The 27,186-nt window shown below is 41.1% G+C and overlaps 1 protein-coding gene across 14 annotated transcripts; it reads left to right on the top strand.

Annotated features, from left to right (window-relative positions):
* On the top strand, nt 1–27,111 carry LOC108040115 (guanine nucleotide-releasing factor 2). Of its 14 annotated transcripts, none has more exons than XM_017117384.2 (14): nt 4,607–5,245; nt 19,259–19,798; nt 19,863–20,053; nt 20,124–20,665; nt 20,726–20,907; nt 21,010–21,168; nt 21,588–22,208; nt 23,667–23,775; nt 23,838–24,505; nt 24,614–24,782; nt 24,974–25,546; nt 25,608–25,733; nt 25,796–25,927; nt 26,001–27,111. In XM_017117384.2, the coding sequence occupies exons 1-14, from the start codon at nt 5,026–5,028 to the stop codon at nt 26,131–26,133; spliced, it is 4,365 nt and encodes a 1,454-aa protein (XP_016972873.1). In that variant the 5' UTR covers nt 4,607–5,025; the 3' UTR covers nt 26,134–27,111. The 14 variants fall into 14 exon arrangements, with proteins under 14 accessions (XP_016972872.1, XP_016972868.1, XP_016972873.1 ...); XM_017117389.2 differs by lacking the exon at nt 21,010–21,168 and adding an exon at nt 22,795–22,818; XM_017117376.2 differs by lacking the exon at nt 4,607–5,245 and adding exons at nt 16,534–18,142; nt 22,795–22,818 and having other exon boundaries at nt 23,838–24,782.
* The last annotated feature ends 75 nt before the right edge of the window (nt 27,112–27,186 follow it).

Below are 27,186 nucleotides of genomic sequence, written 5' to 3' on the forward strand. Positions count from 1 at the left end.
GTTTGTAAACGGTTTTTGGCAGCACAGCACGACGGTCACACTGTCATACAGCTACAAGCAACCACCGCATTTTGTTGTTGTGTTGCGTTTAAAATTCTATTGTTATTTTTTTGTATTTTTTTTTTGGCTCGAACGACAGTTGGTTTGAACAACAACAATAAAGCCGGGCCAAGTGGACCGATTAATGTTGAATTACTAAGTGATTATTAAAGCGGATCGTGAACATATATATACAAGTTAGACAGAGACGGGGCGAAATATCAAATAAAAATACTGTACTGTGTGTGTGAGCAGATACTAATACTAATAAACGAAAATGTGCGTGTGAGAGAGAAAGAGAATGATGGCGAGCAAAAAAAACCGATTTTCTTTGCGGAAAAAGGAGAATGAATATTATTGCCAACACGAAAATCTGTGAATCCAGGCCAAGAAAACCAAACACGGGCTCATCATGAATATATTGCAGAAAATCGGTCAGTATTTCCTTCTAATTTTCTTAGAGAGCGCAAAGATGACTCTCTTTGCGACTCCTTGCTTTTCCCTTCCAATTTCCACATTTTACCGTTTGCATTCGCCTCCATCGTTTACACACATTCCCGCTGCCCCTCCCCTTCGTTTCCGCCTCCACCGCCTTTTGTTGTTGTTGCTACTGCTACTGCTCGTTTTGGGAGCTGTCAACAAGTCTATTTTTAGACCTTTAGATGCTGCAGTTGCAGTTGCGCCTCTTCCAGAAGTGTTAAACATTGGAAAAGAACTCTAGGACGGCAAACAGCAACAACACAGTCCAAAGATTTCCATTTTCATTTTCAATTCCTCTTCCTATTTTCATTTTCCACCTCCCACTCTCTTGTCTCTAAAATTCCTTCTAAATTCACATGGTTTGGAACACGACTAAATGCTGTGTTTTTAATTGGAATTTTATCCTGTTGTCTATTTCATCTGTATAACCAGGAACTAACCATGTATATATATAAATAATTGACGCCTTTCATCCATATGGAATTCTATGGTTAATTCCTGGAACTATCCTTTTGCATTTGACCATTGTTTACCTTGTTGTTTTCCTTTGTATTTTAGTTTAGTTATTGTTCTAGGAAATGCCAAATTTACTAACTAGTTTTGTGCTATAGGTTTAGGTAAATTAAATTAAATTAAACTTAATGAATCAAAATTTTCAACAAATGTGTTTTTAGTTGAAGTTCGTTGTATATTAGTTTCTTTTTTCCACAAATTAGTCTATGACCACAAACTAGTAACCTTTTTTTATATAAATTGTACATTAATTGATCTCCCAAAATTTTCAGCATTATTTAAAATGTTGTCTATATCATTTTGCTTTAATCCAGATAGATTTACTTATTATTCTTTATAGGGCCTTGCAAAAAAGTAGGCAAGCATTTAAAAATGTTTAAGCAAGTTTCATATCATATTTTGCATATATTTATGGCTTTTTTCGGTTAACTAACTATCCCAAGATATCGAATTTCTTCGAAAATTAAACCTCAAATGTCGACTAAAGTCTGATTTATAGGACAATGCAGACTATTTAAATGCAGTTTTACCTGTATTTACATTTTAATTAATTTTCTTAGAATGTCTGCTTTTGTCAGATGATTCTTTTTTAAATGGTCCAAATTGTAATATGGATTGCTTGGCAATTCGGCACAGTTCACATATTAATTTAATTCTGCGAATTGCAGCTTTCAATTGGTCTTTTGTTAGATTTTCTATTTCGCATTCGCATCCTGCTGATTCTGGTTAAATTAAGTCAGCTTTGCTTTTCAGGAAAATGCATGTGCGTTGGCTAACTATTGTTAAGCAACCTAACCATTTTAATTGAATTCATCAAAACAATGTTTCGTTTGACCTGGAAATTGACCAAAATTCACACATTAAATTGTTCTCGGGAACTTCAGCTTTTTGGTTATCCTTTGTCTACCTTGGCCTTATCCTGTTGATCCTGTTCAAATGAAATGCAACGCCTTGGCCTCTAATAAATGTACAATGCACCGGGCTTTATCGAAACCAAATTGGATTTGTATTAATTAGGCAAGCATTTTAAAATATTTTAGTAAATAAATCTTGTTATACCCTTGCAGAGGGTATTATAATTTTGGTCAAAAGTGTGCAACGCAGTGAAGGAGACACCTCCGACCCTATAAAGTATATATATTCTTGATCAGGATCACCTCCTGAGTTGAGTTTGATTGAAAATGCCATAACTTTGGTGTTTATAAAGTTAGGAAGTTGGGATTTTTTATGAGTATTAAGAATGCATCATATGAATAATTTTGGAGAATATATATTTTACAGATTATTCTGCAAGGGTATATCAACTTCGGCTCCGTCCGAAGTTAGCTTTCCTTTCTTGTTTTGTATGTTTTTATCTGGCCTCATTTAATGATATATTTTTGGCTTATAGCCATTTTTGGTAAGTGCAGTGTTGGATTCAACATTCCCCCAAAATGTTGAGTTCCTTCGTAAATGAAACCTTACCACTTCATGCACTAATACCCGTATTTACTATTTAATTAATTTTCTCAGAATGACTGCTTTTGTTAGGCTTTTGACTATCTTACCATCTTTGTGTAGAGATGTGAAGTGAGTCCTTTGTAAAGTATCCTGTTGATTCCGGTTAAATGAAGTGGAAGTTGAATTTGCAGCCAAGCTGCGATTTGCACTTTTTAATTAATTCCCGGAAACTAGAGCTTACTGTTAGCATTAACCTTGGCCTTATCCTGTTGATCCTGGCCAAGTGAAATGCAACGCCTTGGCCACTAATTAATTTACAAGGCATTGGTTTCCGGTGAAAATGCATATTGATCCCCGCTCCCTTCTTTTGAACCCTACTCCCATTTTCGTTGTAATTAATTCTTCGAAATCGCAACTATTCTTGTCTAGCATCCATTTTTAATTGGACCTTTGTTTGCTTCACCATTATCCTGTTGATTCTTGTCCAATGCGATAGCAGCTCTTTGCCCTTAATTAATGAGCAGGTTTCCGATTTCGAGGAAAATGCGTATAAACTTGTTGCTGCCTAGTGAACTTGGCCTTGAAGGGCTTTTCATTCGAGGTTTGTTTACTTTCATGCAATCCCTTACCAAATGCAAGGCAAGCTTAAGTCTGAATCTTATTTACTTTGACATTTTTAAATACGTTTTCTAGCTAAATGTAAAATGTGTGCGCAAATTGTGTAGGCAGGTTTAAATAACTTCACGTATATTGATATATGTAGAACAATCATCTACATTTTAGTTTATGGAAATTCAATTGATATTTAATTGTTATTGGTATCGCCTTGACAGTCAATTGTTTCTTATTGGCAGTATTCAGAATAAAAAGAAGGTGTTCTATTTGATGGCCTTTTAAAAAAATTGGTAAAATGTTCTACCAAACAAAAAGCGCCATACAATATTTCCAAATATTTTCTGTGTGGATTTCATTGTTTTGGCATCTCTCTTGTTGATTCCTTGGCATGAGCACTAATTCCCTATTCAAAAACCCAACAGATTTTTGACAACGTCTGTCTTTCTTTATGTGCTCAGTACGTTGGGTGTTTACCTTTTTTTTTAACCGAGTGCAAAATCTAAGAGCCAGCCAACAGCCAGCTGACTGAATGTTTCCATCGCCCTGATAACAGCCCCTTGACGATGATAACAGCCACATTCCAGGGCATTTGCATAGCTCTGGACAGTAGTTCATTGAAAGTGCAAGGGGATCTGTAGAAAAACTACTACAAATGGTGCAAACTTTTCCCAGTTTCCAGAGCTGCCAGGAAAAATACACAGCTGATTTCAACTGGCTTGAAACTATCATCTGACCAATAAAAAGTTGCAGAGACTACAAAAATAAAAAGTTTTATAAAATTTATTGCATATCAAACAGGCGTTTAATTGGCATGCATTCAAAATAAACACATCAGTTAAATTTCAGCTACATAATTCCATTTATGATTCATTAAAATAATTATTCTATCAAGGAGTAAATTGTGGTTAATGGTAATTCTATTTTGTTGTTGTTAAATGTTAATGTTGTTAAAAGACTAAATTAACTAAACACAATTATTTCTTAATAAACTGTAGGGCCCGAAAAGATAAATATTATATAGTACAGAAGCGATTTTTAATTAAATGATAAAGTTTAATAAATTGTAAATAAGAAATAGGCCTTATTGAGTCGTTTCAAACTCCTTACCAAACTTTTAAGTTAAACGCATGTTTCGTATATTTTTATATTTTATATTTAAAATATTTAAAATAAATATGTTTATGTGTTTATTGTACTTTGATAGTCCAGAATAATGGCAGTCCCCTGTTTTTTTTTATAGTATTAATAGGTATAGGTTTTTAGAAGTGAGATCCAAAAGCAGGTGGGGCGGGGAAAGTAGCTAGATAGTCAGCTCTGGCGACGACTGCTCTGCCCAGTGGCCGCGGCGATTAGATTGTAAAAGTTGTGTGCTCGCAGCTCATCGCTTACCGCTCACCGCTCAAAGTTTACCGCTCGCTGGCTGGTGCGGCGGTTGGCTGGGTAGGTTGAATTGGTTTTGTTGGGTTGCTGGCTGGGTTGGGTTGGGGTTTGGGTTTGGGTGGCTCAGCTCGGTCAGTCAGTCGCACGCGAAATTTTCACAACAACGGTGTGTGGCTGCTGCTAGTCGTACGGAAATAGAAGTATTGAGTCAAGTCAAATAAATGAATGAAATGCCCGTGTGTGTGCCGTTCAGCTCGTGACCCGCCTTAAAGCTTCACAGAGTGATATCATACATGTTTAGGGGCGATCCCCAAAATCATTGATTCATTTCAAGTAGATATTTTTTTCGAGTGTTTTTGTGTGATCAGTGATCGAAGCGATCCAATCGATGCGGCGCACAAATTGAGTTGGAGTCGTTGATGCATTTGCTCCAATTCCCGCGCCCCAACCACAGCCAGCAATAACAAAGCTAGAAGGAGGAGGAGAAGGAGGAGGAGGTGGAGAAGGTGGAGGAGGAGCAGGGTGTAGCATTTCCATCGATTTCCGCCCGTCCACAAAATGCGCGTTCTGAACACGGAGCTGCGCCTGCGCTTCAAAAATCGCAAACCGCGACCCTTTAATCGCGCTGCCAGTGCCGATGATGCGATGGACATGGCAACGGGGGTCGGGATGGGAACGGGGGTTGGGAATGGGATTGGGATTGGGATGGAGGCCGGTGTGGGGGACACGACACCATCGACGCCCCTCGATCAGCGCCTCAATGGAGCCACCAATATGCGTACGTATGATGAATGAATGGGCACTGGGAAAAAACACTACACTCACATCAAAACATCTTTAAATAGTTATTTAATATTTATCTTATATATTTCGATCTAACTCCATACTAAAATATTACTACTATTCAATTATAACCCAAATAAGTGGCCGTCACACATTTAATCAGCTTAATTTGTCTAGTTGTAAACTTTATTTTTACTACCATCTAGTGGCTTTATTATGTATGCATAAAGTAAAATAGTCCAAGGTGTTAACTAGCAATTACGGATTTTGTTTGCCAATCGCAAATAATGCAGAATTGTTAGCTTGTTATCTGGATTTACAAGTTGTTAGGTAAGGTTTTTTGTTGTTGTGCACGTCTAATCACAGAGCTGCACTCACAACATTAATTTGTATAGACCCAGTTACCTAATGTAATTTCGTATTTATTGTCTGCGAATTTCGTGCATAAATAAATTAATTTTGACGAAGCGTATGCAAAGGGGACTGCTACAAATAGCCAAACAAACTAATTTATCATTTCTCTTATCATGGGAAACCAACTTTTGATAACCCTTTGAGGACGGAGTGCTTTGAAGGCCTAGGATTCAAGATCAAAGTCAGGCATTTCAACGAAAGAAATAAGATCTTAACATTTAAACATATGGGATCTTGTGATGATTATTTTTCCGTGTGCATTTCTGTGTTCAATTTTCCCCAATGGAACAGACAACAACAAAACAATTGCCAGTGCCCAGTTTTCAGTTTTCCGTTTTTCGTTTCCAGTTTGTCAGTAGTTTTCAGTTCCAGTTGAATGTGTAAATGGCCTTGAGCTCGGAACAGAGATAGCCATAGTGGAATGCCGATGTGGAATGCGATCGTTCGTCGAGATAATGGAATAATGGCTATGGGCAAATCATCATTTTCATCTAGCTGCAATTGCCTCGAATTAGGCGAGCATAATCGGCCAAATTGATCAGAATCCAAAGCAGCCGCGGTGGCATTTTATGATCAGATCGAAGATGAATCAATTGCCAATAAATTAGGCAACTGACTTATTGAGATATATTCCATGGGGAGCTGTGAATCGTTTTTGGAATTCCAACGGAAGAGGAAGTACGTAGTTGGGAAACCCTTTGAAGTATGAATCAATTCTCAGAGATATAATTACCCAAAATTGGTTCAATTAAAGCTACTGACTTATTGAGAAATATTGGTAGCAATTGGTAAAAAATAAATAATTATAGGCAGTTTTTATATTACAAAGCTTTCTTTTTCTTATTGCTTTATATCTATTATTTTATCTCGTTTATTTCGAACATATTGCCTCGCTTTGCGTTGCAGTATCTAAAATATGTATATATTTGGGAGAGCAAGTTAGGTCTTTCCTATTCTAGTTTTAGTAGTTTCAAAGTAGTTATCAGATTTTTGATTGATTAATAGCCGCAGCACAGGATGCTGGGCCATAAAAGCGATATTGCCCGACATTCGGACTGGACTACCCAGATATTATATTATACTGCCGTGGTTGTGGTTGTTCCTAACCCGATCGGATATCTCGCCCACCTCGTCAGTATCTAATCTAATCGCCCGGCTCCATGTCTGCGTCAACACATGTCCACATTGTTGGGATTGCCAGCATTTGGGTGATGTGCGACACATATCTATAGAAATATGTATATAAGCGATGCGATGCGATGCGATGTGTGTTGTGTTTGCCTACGACATTTTGGCATGCCGCAAACGAATGAAAACATTCTCCGACTGGCGAGAGATGGAAATGTAAATGCAAATGTAAATGGGAATTTAGTATACATGAAAAGGGTTTTGTTTAATTGTTGTTGATTGAACAATTTCGTGTTGGCTTTCACTGCACTTTCTAACTGAGCTGGAGAAAGGGGGGAAGCTGTTGGCTTGTCACCTGTTGCCGCAACCAGAATTCAGATAAATTAATACACAATACACTCTGACTAAATATCTAGCTGACACAGTCAAGAACCCTATTTTTGTATGTTACTGGAACTCTGTAGTCTATCTAAAACGGAAATGTAATGGAAAATCAGGATACTATTGAATAATTTGTATTCATAAGAATAAATTTTGGATTCAACAATTTAAATTTTCCAGGCCAAAAATTGGTGATAATCACACCCTATTTATACTTTACAAATCCTAATCCTGAAATAATAACATTTCTTTAATGTCCCTTGTGTTGTTCTTCAGCTTAAATTTGAAATAAAAACACATTCGGAAAACCATTATGTCTGATTACCAATTCACATATAAATCAGTAGATTACGTTGAGCACCATAAATCAACAGCCCATAAGCTGATTACCTAATTGCACTTATTAGCATTAAAAAAAATACGTAAATAATATATGCTTAATTCCATGAAAAGCTGCCTTTTAAAATTTCATTTAAGTGGGAAATATAAATCAGGTTGTAAATAAATACAATATTAGCTAGAAAAGCCGCGTTTTCCCCCTTGCAGCATATTTGCTCGAGTTGAAAACAGATTTCCACAGAATAAACATATTTCCGAGCGTTTGTTTGTCACATTCAGGCCAAACAAAGGCGCACAAGTGTCGGGAATTGATGGCTTTGTGGCCAGGACACCAAACGGAAGCACGGACCGTCCAGTAACGGCTGACAAAGTGCACAAAACGAGTGCCGGGACTGGGAATCGAGAATCGGGAATCAGGAATTGAGAATTGAGAAGCCTGGCAGGAGCCGGGTCAAAGGAGAATTCCGATTCCTGCGAATAATATGCTGCGTCCGCTTGCGGCTGAAAGGTGACATGCGATGCGAGATGGCAGGTCAATGGCTACCGGGAATTGCCTCGATTGCCTCGTGTTTGCCACCCTGACCCTGACCTTTTAGAAAAATCCATGGGGGCGTCTTTTCTGTTCTGTTCTGTTATGTTATGTTCTGTTTGGTCCAAAGAGCAGGCGAAGAAGGTCACAAAAAGCTCTTAATTGACCAAGTGAGAGTCCGCCGACAGATGCCTCTATTTCATTATATATATGTATATAGTCTTTGGACTCGCCCGAGTTGAAAATTATTTAATTGAAATGAGCAGCGATTAAGAGATAGCGGCAGAGTCAAAGGGAAAATGGCAAGTGGCAATGTTTAAATATAAATAGAGTATGCTCTGTAGTTACTCAACTAATGGACACCTGTTTGAGTTTAACAAATAAAGGTGGTAAATAAAATGTAGGAATTTAGGGTATTTAGCAAGTGCTATTTGTTTTCTATGCTGAACTACAGTCTCACTTCTCTAACAGGCAACCTGTCTTGGGGCTATTTAATTTAATATAATATTTATTGCTAGTAAAACATGTTCCACTTGCTGAAAACATTGATTTATTTTGTTCCGGATCTAGACCTGCCATATAAACAATTGCTCAAGTTGCTCAACTGACTTTTGCTGTTGCAAAAAATGTGCAACTCTATACTTGAAGGATTTATTTATAGTTTAAGATGTGGTTTGAAAAAAGCAAACATTTGAGACTTTTTTTTACTGACAATGCATGGTTTAAATAGTCCAATTTATAAATGCTAAATTGTAAGATCTTTTAAGCTCGTTTTCGAATCCGAGGGCGGACACCCTTTGAACTCCAGAGAAATGCTTTCGAATTAACAATTCCCTTAAGGTCAAAGGAGATAAAGTTGGGAAACTCATATCTTGGGATGTTTATTTAATAGACAGCATTCAGCGAACCTGGCACAGGTCATCTTGGTGTGTGGTCGCAGGTGGGAAGATGTACATAAGGTGGTTTCCAGTGGCGCCCCGAGTGAAATCTTAACTGCGTTTTTACCTGTGGTGGCCATTGTGTTGGGTCTACGGTCACGTATGAGATGGCGCTTTCCCCCTTTCCACCCCTTTCCCTCTTTCCCTCTGGCAGCCCCCGCAACTGTTTGTTTATGTCAACTCGATTGTGGGCTTCTTTAAACTGCTTTGTGCTTTGTGGTTGCGCCCGGTGCTTTTCACTTACACAATTGCCATTCTGCACTTTTGCTTTCCTATGGATTTCGTTTTCATATCGTCGCGTCGCGTCGCGTCGCCCCGTCAACTTAACGCTCTATGTCATAATTGTTCACCTGGCCGCCCAATCTTTCCACCCCCCCATCCCTCCCTCCATCGCTTTCTTCTCGAGTGCGAAACTTTCATTCTTCTTACTGGCTTTCCGCCTTTCAGTCTTGCTTTCTGACCAAGAGTATCTGAAGCGTGTCTATTGGACAGTTACATTGTTGCAGCAGTTGTTTGGAAGACCCCCCCACCCCCTTGATTTCCTCCCCGTCTGTTTTATTATAACTATTATAACCACCACCTGCTTGAATCGAATCGAATCGAATCGAAGATTTCATTCGGCTGGGCATTCCATTCGAAAGTGAAAGAGTTTTCATTGAGAATTGAGAAATCCAAATTAATTGGAGGGTATTCACCCCACGCCCAATCACTTTTAACCGTTTCCCTTTAGTTAATAATCAGATTTATGGAAGCGATTAATTTGCACAACTTTCGATGGATAACCAGAAAAGGTAGCTGGAGATCTGGAGATTTATTATTAACTAGTTTCACTGGCAATATAAAGTGTAGTAATGTAAATTTTATAACTAAAAAGTCATAGTTCCCAAGTTTTAGTCCGTTTTGGAAATTTGGTATCAATCTACTCCTAAGCTCTCAATACGTTTTCTATAACTATCTTTTTTTTTTGGTAATTATTAAGGAGTATTCCTTTCCTATTCCTACTAAATGGTATAAAATAAAATAGTTTTTAAAGTAGTGGGTGACACCCAAGCACCCACACCACTCACCAAACACTCACGCACAGCAGTTACTCCAGGCGACATCGTCATCGTCGTTGTCGTTGTCACCATTATACCGTCATCGTCATCGCTCCGAATTCTCCATAGGCTTCTCAGCTTCGTCGTCGTCGTCGTCGTTTCTCTGTCCATGGAGTAGGCAATTCAAAAAAAAAACATACACCCCTTCTACACACAGAAAAATGACGTTGAAACGATAAGCAGCCGAGTAGGAAAAGTTGAGAGTATCAGCTAGGTATTCTTATTCTTACATCAACAAAAAATCAGTTTGTATATTCTGGAATAAGGAGTGATATTTCTCAATACCTAAAATAGGTCACGCACTCGTTTACATGGAAAGAAAAATCTTTCTAAATTCTAAAGATACATATGATTCTTAAAACCAGAGCTACACTTTTCGTGAACAACTTTAATTACTGATACTAAAAGTTCTTGGGGAAAGTAAACATATATTTGTAAAAATATTTTTAAATCTTATTTTCCTGTGGTTTAAAAAATAATAAACGAAAGGGAAACGTTTTAAATCCAGTGACCAATAAGTCATTATGTGTAATAATTTTATTCATCATGTATAGCTTATCGCTTTGTGACTAATGTGTTCAATTACTAGGATATGCAAAAATAATAAACAAAATACTAATTAGTCCGAATTCAACTCTTGATTGGGCATAACTTTTGTTCTCAGTGCGCCAAAAAAAATTTTAGTTTCGTTTTCGTTAACGCTGCGTTGAGAGTTTTCTTTCTTTTTTTTCGGTTTTTTGTTTTTGTTGTTTTTTGTTTGTGCCATTCCTTAGTTGTTGTCGCTGCTTTCTGGCTGTTTGTTTGCAGCGCATTATTAATTATGACGACGAGCTGCTCAAAAGTTATCTAACCGTTGCCGGGAACGGACGAACGGACCGATTTATGACGGACTCCATCGGTGGAAGCTAAAGAACTAACAAAAAAAAAAAAAAAAAAAAAAAAAAGAAAAAAAAAACCCAAGAAAAGTATCGAAACTCTGAAGTGCCCATTTATTTGGGTGTGTAATTCTTTTGTTTAGTTTTGTTTTGTTTGCGCGAGGTGAAAAGTTAAATAAATACACGGCGGCTGGAAAATTAGCTACAACAATACCGAAAAAAGGGCGAAGAAGCAACCGATACAGCGACAATTCTTGAGTGAGTAATCGACGGGGAAGGCAAATTATAAACACGATGATGTATAATTCAACAATTCAATGGCATTGTGGATGGGAATAATACTCAAACGTGGCGCCCGCCAATTGAGCTCTCTTACAAATCGAAAACAAATGCACATACTTGCCCGATGACAGCACCTGTGAGTGACGTCATGGTGAAAACGAAGGGCAAGGGGCAAATGTGAAATGGGAAATGGTAAAAGGCAAAGGAGTTCCCAACAGACCCATTCTCACACCCACTATTTTAGGCCACACTCGGAGAAATAAAACAGCGCCAAGTTTGGTAATCAGACATGTCTTTTATCAGTGATATACATATGTAGAAATGACATTGCCTTGCCAACAGATTGATTATCATTGATATTAACGTTAGTTGAAAATGATTGTACATTTTTTTAAAGGCTATACATAGATTCAGATTATCAGCTGCCTTTTTTTACACACATATGTGACTAATAAACATGTTATTTCCGATTTAAATTTAATAATACGCATTATAATAAGTATTACATTGTTTTATGTATTCAGGGATTTTTACAAATTGTAAGATATGGCATATTAAATTCAAACATATGTGTAATTTCGTCTTAATATTTGGAAAACGTTAAAATCATTCCATACATTTATTACTTTATCACAAAAAGAACGCAAATAAATTGCCACAGAAATCTCTTGAGATTTCAATTTTTTATGGTTAAAAAAAGCATACGAAGTGAAGATTACAATAGTATTTTTCCCAGTGGACTACATATTGCCCAGGCTCGTAGGTGTATGGGTATTATGCGATGCATTTTACCGACATGAAAACCTGTCGTGATCACTTCACTCGATGACCCATGCTCATGCATAAATCAGAGACTGTCAAATGAAATGGAATCCGTATGAGCCCTTAACAGACACACTGTGCAAAAATGTATTAAAATACACACGTTTATGAAAATATGAAAATAAGGCTTAAAAACCGATCTTAAAGATATCATATTGATTTATTTCAAATATCACTTCGGTGTGTCACAAATGTAAGCTCTCGTGGTGTGAAATAAAACCGATTTGATCACCAAATTTGGTCATATCGCTTCACTGTATATAAATTAGCATATGCTGAGCTGTGTTAACAGCGAAAAAGTTAACAAGCTAACAGTCAGTTGGCATTAACAGAAATTCGCTGTTATCTACAGCAGGGGTGAACATAATAGCAGCATATAAACACTGAAAGTAAATGACGAAACAAGAATTAACCTTATAATCGTCAGAAGAAACAAAAAAATAGTTGAGTGTTTGATAACCAAATGAAAAAAGCACTTGCTTCTAAAATTATATTTCTTAAGTTAAGTTAAGTTACCAAATTTTAAAATTAAATAGTTATATGGAATCGAATACCAGAAATTTAACATAAGTTGTGTATACTTCTGGATTTCAACTAGCTCTATTGTGATGGCCACAATTGTATAGGTCAAACGAATGCCGAGGTTCATTGAAACATTGCTTTAATGGCGGTTTAAATTGCTGCTCTTAATTAATATGTAACTAACTACTTTGGCAGTAGGCAAATAGCTCCGTACATTTCAGCTTCAATCGTTTAGTTTATTTTACTACTTGAGATTGTGTTGTTGTTGCTCTTAATGGTCAATTTGCATGAAAAGTTGTCGCTTCAGAAAATGTGTTTGTTTCTGTTTTGTTTTCCAACAGATTATGTCATTTAGTTGGTTTTGATTGCTTTTGCCCAATGTGAAGCAGATTTGTTGTACTTTTTGTATTATGCTTTTTCCTTGGGCACCCATGTGCGTGTGGGCTACATTGTGCTTATGCGAAAACACATATGTTATGTGTTTATATGTTCAGGAACTATCGCGATCGCGGCAGTTAGAAAGCATAGCATTCCAAAAGGCAAACAGAAATTCCTCGCCTCTAGTTTTATTTATTTGTTGTTTTTGTGTGCTCATTCAGTCGGCATTTCACATTTTGTGCGGTTTTGGATTTATTTTCGTTTTACATTTCGCGATTTTGTGGCTGCTCTCGCTAATAGGCTTACTCTCGGGCACTCTCAATCGCTCAATCTCCAAACTGGTTAAATATGCACGGGGAAAAACTAAGATGGATCTGCATTCTTTCTCCTCAGAAATAAAAGTTATTTGGTACATTTAAAAATGTTGTATATTTTCCATAAATATCAATAAGTTTAACACAGTCACAAAAATTCCAGTTTTAAATGCTCGATCTATAAACTGGTTATTATAGTATCTTGATTTTTTAATAGTTATTTATAATCTGTTATTTAAAAATATGTTTGTATCGATTGTCAGAAGTTAGAATACTAATTCCATGTATTTAAAACAATTTGTATTTAAAAATCTGTTTTGTTTCGATTCTCTGATGCAAGAATACTAAATTCATGTGAGGAAAACTATTTTTTTCTCTGCACGATAACAATAACAGCAACATTGAAACTGGTCGGGAAATGAGAGGAGGTAAAAGGGGGACGACATTCGCAAATATTGGTCAAGTTTGAATGCCCCGAGGACTTTGCATACACGAGCCAACGGCATTATGATGATGCGTCCGACGATTTTATGAACGATCTTCATTATCGTCGTCTTCATCGGGTGTGCCAATTACCAATTTGGTGTCAACTCCTCCTCCTCGGCCCGAATCCCCACCCATTTATTTCTTTATTTGACAGTTGCTTTAAATCCGCCTAGCCCAGTTTAGCTACAGCAGAACGTCGATACGTGGTGTTTCCTATAACTTGAACCATTAAATGTTTAAATATACATATCTAAATTATTTAACAACTTACTGTCTATTTTATTGACTCTTGGTGAATCGGTTTCCTAATAATATAATGCTAAGACAAATGAAGTGAAAATTGTGTTGGATTTAAAACATTTGCAAAGTAATGTATTAAACTATAGCTAATTCGTTATTATATAATACTACGACATATGAACATACCTGAATCTAGGACACTATAGAGGTATACTCTATCTAGTTGGCGGTTCGTGCTAGGCAAGATCCACTGTGTTAATTCTTTTGGTTGTTTTTTGTTTTTTGGCCAAAACCAGAATTGAAATCACCTCTTGATCGACTCCACTCGACTCGTCCAACCCGCTCGGTGGCTCCAACCCGCTGGGTCCGTTGCCTGATCCAATTTCCTAATCATGCAAAGTGGCTCTCGACTCGATGTTGCAGTTGCCTCTCGGTGATATCGGGTTTGGTTTTTGGGTCTGTGTCTGCTCTTTGCATTTCCCATTTCTGCGGTGTGCCCAATTAATTGGGTGAACGTGACTTCTATTGCCTTTAAATGGAGTGGGTGGTAATTGGATTGGCCGAATAAAGAGGGGGGCACTAGGTCAAAATTTCGCGTTCCAAATGTTATTGCAATACCAAATTTTAAGAACTTGTGAGAATTGTTATTTCATTTTTAGTATTTACATATATTCTTGGAATTAAGATTTGAGGGGGTCAATATCAGATTTACTGTTTTGATTCTCGGAAATTCAAATTCTTTTAAATATATATATATTTTTTTTTTTTGGAATATTAGTGGAATTTATTATGGTGATTAAACATTTATTTTGAGTAGATTATTTTCTTGAGACTTTTATGAGTTGTTGAATTTATTACATAATACTTTTTCAGCAAGTCAACTTAATATATTAAAGTATTGTAGTGGAATGTTAGCCTTTACTTTTACCTTTATTAAGTATCCCAATTGAACTTTAATAATTGGTAATTAACAAGAGTTTTACCGAGAACCTAATCTGAATTCCATTCGGAAATAAAGAAGCCGGAACAAAGGCGTTACCACGCCTCTCTCGAATATTTCATCGACAGGAAGTCGCAACTCGATTAAAGCCCTATCAACGGCCAACGAAATATGCGTTTGATAAGCGTGTGCCTCTGACCTTGAGGTCCGCACCCCGAACAGAACTCCCCCCTTTGCACGACCACCCTTTATTCTATTTTAATATGCCATTGGCCAGGATTCCAGGATTGACCTTAACCTTATATCCCCGATTTGGTTTTGGCTGTGGTTTTTGGTTACAGCCTTAACCTTAACTTACCGGCCGACAATAATGATTGCCCTTTGCTGCCGCCAAACCCGATCCACTTGGGGTTTTTCTGCTTTCCATATACATTTCAGGTACTGGGGATTTCTGCGTTTTGTGTTTTTGTATTCCTTTTTGCTTGGGATATTTTTTTCTTTTTTTTTTTGTATTTACTTTTGGCGACGCCTTCGATGTTCGCCCATTTGCGCAGCAGCTAGTTCATTTCAAAGGCAAGTCACGAGCGGCACTTGCAAATTGAAGAAATCCGCCCAGAGTCGACTCGTGGCCCCCTTTGCGCCCCCAATTACCGCCCCTTCGCCGCCCCTTCACCACCCCCGGCGGCTCTTTCACCTCATTCACCTCATTCACCTCTTTCAGCTCTTTCAGGTGTGCCAGCTGATTGATAATTGGCAGAGAGCTCTGGAGATGGAGAGCAGTTGAACAGTCGAGCAGCCTCCCAGGCAAAAGAGCCGCAAACCGCCTGCTGCACTGAAAGAAATGCGGATGTTTATTATTATATTAGATTTTTTGTTAATTAAAAAAGGCTTAATCAGGCAGGACAGCTTTATGCTCTTAAAAAATATATATACACTTTATGGGGTCTGGAACTTTTTACTCTACAAGTAAAAATATAGAAATGTGACTTATAAATATCGAATCAAAACTTGTGAGGCAATCAATCTATCTTCTCTTAATCGATTCCGTCTCTTTGGAGCAATCTTTATTACAATTAAATAATAAATAAATATATATACCTTATAGGGTCTGAAACGAATTCCTCTACAAGTCAATATAAAGAGTATCAATAAAAAGCAGTTACGATGCTCCATCTATCTAAAATAAATCTCAGACATCTTTTTTAAATATGAATTTGTTCATACATTTTTTTGTACAATATTTTGGCTACAGTTAAATGTATATGTACATAAATTTTGTTTGATGAATATGGGAGAAAAGGAGAGAGATGGTGAGAACAGGAGAGATCAGGAGAGATGGAGAGCTCAGGAGAGATGGAGAGATCAGGAGAGATGGAGAGAGGGCGATAGCCAGATGGGCAAGTGCCATTTGGGGCTCTTTTTCCTCGTCCGCTCTCGTGTTGCTGCTGTGTCTGCTAATGTTGCCGCCGTGCCTGTTGCTGTTGTTGTTGCTGCTGCTGGTGCTATTGCTATTGCTATCGCTATATTGCTAATGTGTTGCCATTGCCGTTGGCCGGTTAGCGGGTCTCCAAGTCTCGGACACTCGCTTTTGCCTGGTCTTTTGCTTTTGCCCGTTTGCGGATTTTCATAGTTCAGTGCGCTTTCCAGTCGACAACGACAACGCGAACGGACGACGACAACAACGGCGACAGCTGACGACAGCAGCAACATCAGCATCAGCATCAGCATCACCCATCAGCGACGGAGCAGCAGCGTCTAAATATAATCATTTTTATTTGTGATTTATTTAATCAACATCTCACCCAGAGGCCAACCAGAAAGATTGGCGACTGCGGGGGCGGTACACGGCCACGAGATAGATGGGAAAATCAAAGAAAAGAGCGGCAAATTGCTCTTGAAAGTGAAAGAAATTGCACTGAAAGTGCAACAAAGTGTTTGCTTATCGGCTATCGGTGATTGAATCAATCAGCTTATTGATATTACAAAGCCAAAGTGCCGATGGTGAATGTAAATTGATAAGAGAAGTGCGGATATCGCACTTGAATATGTAAAAAAAAAAAAAGGAAAAATGGGAAAGAGCCACTTTGACTGGATTAAGTTTGATTTACCACACAACTGCACAAAAGCACTAAAAACTGGAAAGCTGTTAAAATTTAAAAACGAGGAAATACAAATTTTATGGCTAATCGCATAAATTGGCAATCCAACAAAATAACGAAGTTAATACAATTTAAATCAGCATGGCAAAATAATGTTGTAATCTGAAATAGCTTATGTCGTGTATCCGTTATCCGAATACGAGGTTTTTTTTTACTTCGAAAAATATATTAATCTTCAAGAAAATCAGTGCTAAACAAACGTAAAAGTGAAATATTTAAAGCAGAAAACATGCCCACAAAATATTTAAATCGGTGTTGGCTTTAATCTTGCAATCTTCTTGCTGCTGTCACAGTTAAATTGGGTTTTAAAAAGATGCTCTTTTTATCAGAGGCCGAAGCTTCCTTAAAAATATAGCCGAAAAGCATATCGAGAGTGAAATAATTAATGCAACACATGCTTAAAACAAAAGATGTTGCAAGCGGCGGCAATCGCTTAAATCAACAATCTTATACAAACTGATGTTGCTGCTATCGCTTATCGTTACTTGGTGAAATCAGTCATATTTTGTTGCTATCGGCGCATTCGTTTTGGCCAAACATTTTAACCACAACAAATTGTTATGCGTGTTGTTGTATTTGAAGCTGTTGTTGCTCTTGCCATTATGCAATATGCCGCAGTTTGATGAATCTTTTTTGAGCGACTGTGCGCTGGCCGATCGCTGGCGTTTCTATTCGTACACGGTCAAGCAATTGCCACCGAATCCCAGTCACGGCGGTGATGATGATGTTCGTCATCATTGGAAGACTCAGCGACAATCTTGGTCGCCGCGCGACGGCAACAATAACACTAATAACAACGGCCCAAGTAGCAACAGCAACAGCAACAGCAACACCTGCAGCAGCATCAGCAACATGGGCAGCGGCAACACGTTGCATAGCATCAAATTCCACAGACGTCGCAAATACAAAAAGCTGGCGCGATTGGCGCTATCAACGCCGGCGATTCCGCAGCAGATGGATGTGGATGTCGATGTGGATGTGGATATCGGTGTGGCGATGGCGATGGCGCTGCCCGCCACACCTGTGCCGCTCAAGAATGCGGTGTGCCGTAAGTGAAAGCGAATACTCGCCGAGGTTTTCGCTTGGTGGGTGGTGGACTCCTCTTCGGTTTTTAGCTTTTACTGACCACCGGGGCCACTCTAAAAGTTCCGAAAATTCAAATGGTTGGGCTCGCATGAACGATTCCGAAATATGGGGGGCCTCTGCAAATGCTAGGAATTTTTATAACATATGTGTGCATTTCAGCTGTAATTATTCCACTTTTTGTTTTATTATACCCCTGCCCGTGGAGTATTGCATTGCTGCCAGTCGCCAAGCCAAAAATCATCTTACTTTTGAGAGGGAGAGCTTTTTTTAAAAATGTTTATTGACCTAACAATACAATTTTCAAATATTTAAAAAAACAAAATGTTGGTAATATTTTGTATATTACAAAACTTTGCAAAATTTGTTCTGTTAAGGTTTTAAAATTGGTGGATTTTGTTATTTTTTGATGTTTTGCAATGTTGACGAATTTTGAATGCAAAATTTTGAAAACAAAACATTAAAAAATGTTGTTTCCGCGACCTTTTGTAAAAGTTTTTTTTACTTTTCAATAATTTATTCAATGACTTTAAAATATTTATTTTGCCTAAAGAAGAAAAGTAAGAAATCTAGTATAAATTGCCTTATATTGCAGAAGATTGTGGTTTTTAAATGTGCCAACTTTTGCTTTTAAATTTGCCATTCAAGAATGCCGCTTTAACCGGAAAGATTTTATTTTTGGACACTAAGCCAATCATGAATGGCTCGGTGCAGAAAAATGGAAATAATATAAACTTTACTATTAAAACTTATAAGTACAATAATAAAATAGTTTTGTTTTTATATGATATAATAAAGACGTATAATCGTCTGGAAAGAATGATGTTAGCATTATTTATTCATGTGTTTGAGCTTTCAAAGGTTTTCCCCAATGAAAATATCCAATAATTTCTATTGACCTATAAACCACTCAACGCTTTGAAAAACCAACTGACTCTTGTAACCACTTTCCTGATCAACAATAACTTCTATTGTTCCAAAACCTATATATTTGGTATTAGGGTTTTACTAACATTATGATAAATGATCGTTAATTAGTTTCCTCTGACTGATGGACTCGTTCTCATTGCTCTCCTTGCAGACGGCAGTATCAGTTCTCCATCCACGCCCGGCATCGGAGTGGGCGGTGGCGGCTGCAGCAGCAGCAGCAACAACAGCATCAACAGCGGCGGCTACTCGACCGCCTGCACCCCGCCACCACCCACGCAGCAGCATCAGCATCAGGCGCAGCAACAGACGACGCCTGGAGGATCTAGTCGGGTGCCACCAGCACCACCCAGTGCCGGATCGTCGGGCCACAAGAACAGCCTAAAGGGCACCAAGCTAGCGCGCCGGGCGCGCTCCTTCAAGGACGACCTGATCGAGAAGATCTCCCTGATGCGGACCACCAACAACACCCTGGGTCGCTCCCACTCGCCGCACAGTCCGCGCACCAAGCACGGCTCGAAGGCACCGCCCACCACCGAGGAGGTGCAGCGGTCCACCCAAACGCTGGAGACGCACGTCAAGGACATCTCGAATGCCCTGAAGCACTTCCGCGATGTTATACTCAAGAAGAAGCTGGAGGTGCTGCCCGGCAATGGCACGGTCATCCTGGAAACCATTGCCAGCATGTACTCCGGTGAGTAATCACTATATTCCTCGTTTGGCATTTATAACTTTCGGTGTTCCATCCCGCATCGCAGTGATCCAAACCTATACCATGAATGAAAACAGTGCCATCATGAGCTCCGCCACGCAGCAGGTGTACCACAGCCTGGGCAAGCTCATCAAGCTCTGCGACGAGGTGATGCTCTCCGAGGAGAGCGGCGAGTGCGCTTCGTTGAGCAACGAGAATGTTCGGGAAGTCATCGATCTGCTGGAGGAGGCAGTGCGGGTGAGTCTCTCTGTGGCGCCGGTTATCTGGCAACAGGCCTTCACTAAACACCCGTATTCCTCGAATCCAGAATCTCGTTACACTGGCGCAGGGCAAGTTGAAGGAGCAGGATCAGAGCGCCTTCCGCTATAGTGGATCTGGTTTGGGCGGCATTGGAGCTGCGGCGGATATTATGAGCGTAGTTTCCGCCTCGCCAGTTCCATTGGGCGGTGTCCCAGGCGCCGGGATCATGCGTGTTTCGGCTGCCGAATCGATTGGCCAGCGCACTTCGTTGCCGGACATTGGACTCACGCCCAAGGAACGCGACATCCTGGAGCAGCACAATGTGAATCCCATGCGCGGCTCCCACAGCACCGATAGCATCCTGCGCGACACGAGTCCACCGCCAAAGCCACCGCTACCCAATCGGGCCAGTAATCCTCCGCCGTTGCCGCCCAAGCGACGCAGCCAGCCGGGAGCACCTTCCGCTGGAGTGGCAGTGGGCTCCTCCTCGTCGACATCCACCTCCAATCAGGCCAGTCCGCTGCCCTACGCTCAGTCGCACAATATCAGCCTGAACTCGGTCCTGGACTGCAGCTCTAACATCTCGCTGCTGAACTATGGCGTGGATCAGTGAGTGGACCAAACATATTCAAGATTTTGCGGTAACAATTGAATGATTGCCTTTCACAGTCTATCAGTGCGCTCACGATCACCGGATGAGAATAGTCAGTGCTCCTTCGACTCGGCGTTGAATCACTCGCGGGAGGAGGAGGACCAACAGCAACAGCAGCAGCAGCAACAACAGCAGCAGAGACAGATGCCAAAGATGCCGGCGATGATGGACGAGGACATGGACAAGCTGGTCAGCTACAGTGAGTATTGTCGCAACGCTCCGCCGCTCCCCTCACTCTGCTCAACTCAAGTGGTGGCCCCCCCAACCAACGAATCCCGTACAAAATCCATCGGTTATGCAGGCGCCGCCATGGAGGACAAAATGCAGGCACCACTTTCGGTTGGTGGTGCTGCCGGTGCTGGTGCTGGTGCTGGTGGAACTGGAGGAGCTGCCGATGGCGGAGCTGCTGCAGCGGCTGGTGGCGGGGAAACTAACAGCAATCGCCACTCAAACGAATCGGGTACCCAAAAACATCTATCATCGTAGTTACAATCCCGCTTTATATTTTGTATCTGTTACACCTGGCGAAATTTCCTCTCCCCAATTTTATACTGCGCGTCCTACATTAATAACTTATATTTTAAAGCTTATTCGATTATCTGGCATACTTAATCATAAAAGTGGCAACCAAATCGTAGTAGCTTTCATATATTTAGCTTAAGCCTTTTCACGCTAGGCTTTCTGTATATATTTTTAAACACATCGACAAATGCTGTAAATAGTTTGACTTCATTCCTCCCGCCCTCCCGCCTTTTCCCTTTCTTCTCCCTACTGCTTTTCTCCTGTGTATTATTTAATTTCCGCTTGGTTTTGGCTTCCTATTCCCCACAACGTACTCTGAATTATGGACTATTTTTAACACTCTCCTTCCGCCGGCAGGTTTCGTTTCGATGCGCGAGTTTCGCACCTCCACGCAGACGACGGAGTCCTCTACGAAATCCTCGAGCAGCAACTCGGAGATTGCGTTTAGCATCAGTGAGTCGACGGCGGTCGGGAGCAGCAGCGAGTACCAGCAGATTAGCCAGTCGGTGTCGCACAGCCAGAGGCAAATCTCGAGCAGCAGTAGCAGCTGCACCACCGCCACCACCAGCAGCAGCACCACCACCACCGGCTATGGCAGCGGCAGCAGCGAACTGGAGCAGCAGACGGCGCCGGTGGTGATGCGTGCTCTGGGATCCTCGCCAGAACTGGCGCCCGCCCTGCCGCCCAAGAGTATCCAGCGCGGCAGTCTCACGCGCCATGAGTCGACCGGAGCTGGCGATGAGTTGGACGAGGCGCATTCCTCCTCCGGCTGGGCCAGCCACCGGAGCAGCCAGTCGGAGGTGGCCGAGCTGCGCCAGCTGTCGCCGCACCATCACCTCAATCCCCACCATCCGCACACCTGCTCCGCCGGACAGCTGCAGCATTGGCATTCCAAGCACCATAGCCTGATCGAGGGACCGCATCTCCAGCGCTGCTTGGACCAGGAGCCACCGCCGCTGCCCATGAAGAAAAAGCACAGTAAGTCGGTTCGCCCACGATGCACACTTTATTTACATCGATTTTTTCCCTATTTTTCTTTTTGATTTTTTTCCGTTTTTCCTTTTGGTTCGGTTCTGCATCTCGTACCGTGTGTGTTTGTGTATTTCGTTGTCTATATTGTGCATATTACTTTCATCTTTTTTTAAACCGCCCAGGCCAGGCCGAGCGGTAAGTTAATGGGTGTATGTTTAGCGCATTTCAAGGGATTCCCTCATCACAGTCCTATTTTTGTGGTATCCATCAATCCATCGAATAGGTAACTCCATCGTTAAACCCAGACAAAAGCAGACAAAACACCCGCACAACAATCAGACCTCCAATCAGTCAGTCAGTCAATCAGTCAATCAGTCAATCAGTCAGCCAGTCAATCAGTCATCACCTTTTATTAGTAGCCTGGCAGCCCAGTCCGTTTGTGAGATTCGTTTGTTTCTTTAAGACCATTTTATTTATAGCACATACCCGCATTATCGCAAACCCCCTCGAAATGCTGGCGACAAGAAAGTTTGCCAAATTGTTGTACGCAAGAGTCTAACCCATCTAAATTATCGTTCCAACCAACATCTAGTGTTTCAAAGTGTGGCCTTTTCGGGTAAGTTTGTGTGTGTTACTAGAGGACCAACACGAAACAAAAACACTAAGCCAACTTTTGCTGCCAAATGCCAAAACAAAAACGAAACAAAAACACCCGCAAAACAAACAATTTCGAAGCCCTGAGAGAGCTCGTAATGCTCTTAACTAATTTTAAAAAGAAAAAAAACACTATTTTCAACTGAAATTTAAATACAACCAAATTAAGCTGCGTTGTGGTCTCGAAAATCCATAATCATAGCTCTTAGTATTTTTGTTTCTGGAAGGTTAAATAAATAAATATTTTTCCAAGCTGCTGATAAAAAAAACCACTTGAACTCCACTACTTATTGAGGTGCCAGCACAGGCACAGTCTAATTCTGATTTCTGATATGTTTGTAGCGTTTTTGTGAGTATGATGAATGGATACTGTAAATCTTATATAAAAAGAAAGAGCATTTCGAGTTCCCTGTGGGCTTATTCGCTCTGCTGTTAAAATTTGCTGCCGAGCCGCTTTGGTTTTTACATGGCGCCCGAGCAGGCACCTTTTTGCAGTTTCCTAGTCCTAGATTTAGTTACAGTTCTCTAGCTTCCATTTCGCTCCGCCTAACCCACTGTGTCCCACCTGTCCAAACCTCTACAACCCGCTCAACTCCCTGCTCTGTGTTGTTATCCGTTCCTGTTACTTGTTGTTGCGATGCGATCCCTTGGCGTAGACCTGTAATCCTGGTAGACCGAAAAGACCATCGGGGCATTCGTTTATCCCACCTCTGTGTGAGGGTCGACAAGGATCGTTCGATCGGCTTAGTTTGGTTACTGTCCATCCTCGTTCGGTTAAACTTTCTAATGATTCCATTTTCCCCATCGCAGTTCTGGCTTACATGGAGATCTGTTCGGCGTCCACTCGATCTATTGAGCATCGCTACACGATGCACTCGTGCAACATTAGTCGCAACATTTCGCACAGTCAGACCATGAAGTGAGTAATATTATATATATAATAATTCATGGTTTCTAACTTCATTTTGTGACATTTTCCAGCATCATGAGCAAGGAGCTGTCGCCGGAGGTAGAGATACCGCCCGCCCTTCCGCCAAAGAACTCCAAGCAGCGCAAGGCGACCAGCATGGGAGCATCGCCCTCGCTGCAGCCCATCATTGTGACCACGCCGCCGCCGAGTCCAAAGCCGACGCTGGCCGAGAACGGGTCGACGGGCAGACCGGACAGCCGGATGGCCACCGTTTGCGAGGAGCTAAACGACAGTTTGGTCGGCGAGGAATCGATGCCGGAGCCCCGTTCGCCTGTGCTGGACAGCAATGAGAACGTGAGCGCCGTCGACGATGGGCAGACCTTCTATTGTCACTCGCATCAGCTCCCCAGCGAAGTGGGCGTGGGAGCTGGCGAGGGCGCGGACAATGCCGGCCAGCCGATCAGCACGCCCCAGGTGCTCGAGGAGCCGGAGCAGACGAAGGACCAGTCTCGAGCAGGAGCAGCTGCTGGTGAGGAGGCTGCCAAGGCAGAGAACGCCGACAAGAAGGAGGAGGAGGAGGCGGAGCCAAAGGAGATGCTGATCAACATGCTCGAGGAGGTCAACATCACACGGTACCTGATACTCAAGAAGAAGGAGGAGGACGGGCCCGAGGTGAAGGGCGGCTACATCGACGCCCTCATCGTGCACGCCAGCCGTGTCCAGAAGGTCTCCGACAATGGTAGGCATTCGCAGAAGAAGAAGCACAAGCAGCACATACATACCAAATCCCATTCGCATGGTCATTTACCCAACGCCTCTGTTGTCTCTGTCCATTCCGTTCGTGCAGCATTCAGCGAGGCCTTCATTACCACTTTCCGCACCTTCATCCAGCCGATCGACGTGATCGAGAAGCTAACCCATCGCTACACATACTTCTTCTGTCAAGTGCAGGAAAAACAGCAGAAGGCCGCCAATGAGACCTTTTCGCTGCTGGTCCGAGTCGTCAACGATCTCACGTGAGTTCCTAGTCATTTCAATCTTGCAGTCTAGGGATTTAAACCAGTTTGAAAATAATAACTACATATTTGGAGGGTTTACATCCCCAGAATGCAAGAAAATACACAATTATATTTGTTAATTAGGTTTAGAGCATTGAAGAAGGCACCTGGCTATTACACACCTGCTAATCCTTGTCTTTTCCGTCCAGGTCGACGGATCTCACCATTCGGCTGCTGAGCCTGCTGGTGGAGTTTGTCTATCAGTTGGTTTGCTCCGGCCAACTCTACTTGGCCAAGTTGCTGCGCAACAAGGTCGTGGAGAAGGTGATGCTGTACAAGGAGCCCAAGGTGTACGGCTTAATCGGGGAGCTGGAGTTGGGTGGAGCTGGTGGTGCCATTGGAGCGAGCGGATGTGGTGGTAGCAGCGCAGCTGGTGGAGGAGGAGGCAATCAGCCCAGCCTGCTGGACCTCAAGTCGCTGGAGATTGCCGAACAGATGACGCTGCTGGATGCTGAGCTGTTCCAGAAGATTGAGATACCCGAAGTATTACTATTTGCCAAAGATCAGTGCGAGGAGAAGTCGCCCAACCTCAACAAGTTTACCGAGCACTTCAACAAGATGTCCTATTGGGCGCGCTCCAAGATCCTGCGCCTGCAGGATGCCAAGGAGCGGGAGAAGCATGTGAACAAGTACATCAAGATCATGAAGCACTTGCGCAAGATGAACAACTACAACTCATATTTGGCATTGCTGTCGGCCCTCGATTCGGGTCCCATAAGAAGGTGAGTTCTACAAAGCGTGAAGTCCTCAAGGCCTTTGCTAAATCCTTGCCTTTTCCTGCAGATTGGAGTGGCAAAAGGGCATCACCGAGGAGGTGCAATCCTTCTGCGAACTCATCGATTCCAGCTCCAGTTTTCGCGCCTACCGCCAGGCCCTGGCCGAAACTAGTCCGCCCTGCATACCCTACATGTAAGGATGCTCCCCTCCTCCTTTGTAATCCCGATCCAAAGCTAACGAATTCCACCCTTTAGCGGCCTAGTTCTGCAGGATCTGACGTTCGTGCATGTCGGCAATCAGGACTACCTGTCCAAGGGCGTCATTAACTTCTCTAAGCGCTGGCAGCAGTACAACATTATTGTCAACATGAAACGTTTTAAGAAATGGTAAACTATCTGTTTAAAAATACCCCTTCTCAGTAAAATTATAAATGAGCTTAACTTTCTTTTCCGCGTACAGCGCCTATCAATTTCGACGCAACGAGCGCATAATACGCTTCTTTGACAACTTCAAGGACTTTATGGGCGAGGAGGAGATGTGGCAGATATCCGAAAAGATCAAGCCGCGAGGCCGCCGCCCCGTCAACTATTAGTCTTCAAGCAGCCACAGCAGAACACCAATATTATATATTACAAGAAATATATATACAATATTAATTAAATAGTGCAAAGGGTTGGCACGTCTTGGAGATGCATCATCAGGAGCAGCCGAAAAACTATTCTAATGGGTCTGAGCATAATGTTCGCTATTCTCTGTCTATATATACAATTATACAAGATAACTAGCTATAGTTACCATCCGATGCTGGATCAGAAATACATACACTTAAGATGTAGAAATTCAGATACGGATACACGTAGCCGCGTACAAATAACGAGCCGATCTGTAGTTTAACTATTAAGCTCTATGACGGTTGGGCCGCGGTCCAACCTCAGCTAACTCCCCACCAATAATCGAGTCCCTATCTACAAGTCCCTGTATTTTCCCCGGAATTTTTGCCAGCACTAGAACACCAAACTTACGAACCACCAGAGACAACCAATCAAGAAATCAGCAATTTTCGCTTTTGTTTTGAGATCTCTTTTTACACAAGAACACAACGAATTTTTGGAATCAAGCTACGTGTACGTAGAGGCCAACCGAAAAACTATATCCGATGATATATGTAGCGATATCTCGGACTATAAATCGATGCAATCCACGGGCAGAACACCAAGCTACCAAGCACAAAGCGTTATATGCAATTCTCTCAAAACAACCAATAATTAATACCTAATCCTGTGTGTTAGAAGTTATTGAATATAAGACTCAGAACCGAATTCGGATTCCAGAGTGCAAAAAGCAGAGCAGTGTCGATCAAATCAATCGATCGAATCAAAAATTCATTTCGCGACTCAATTAATCGAAACAACTTTTAAAGTTACAAAAAAAAAAAACCAATGGGAGATTATCTAAATTCAATTTGCTTTTAAATGTACGACTAACATAACAAAAATATTTATGGGCATGTAATAATAGTTCTAAATAAAGCTTTTGACTCCTCCTTTCGATTCTGCAAGGAATAAATTTATTGATAATGTGTGTAAAAATATTAAAAAAGATAAGAACTTTAAAGCTGAGTTATAAATTAACGATATCGAAATTA

Source organism: Drosophila rhopaloa, unplaced genomic scaffold, assembly GCF_018152115.1.
Source record: "Drosophila rhopaloa isolate 14029-0021.01 unplaced genomic scaffold, ASM1815211v1 contig_3, whole genome shotgun sequence".
In the NCBI taxonomy this organism is placed as follows: domain Eukaryota; kingdom Metazoa; phylum Arthropoda; class Insecta; order Diptera; family Drosophilidae; genus Drosophila; species Drosophila rhopaloa.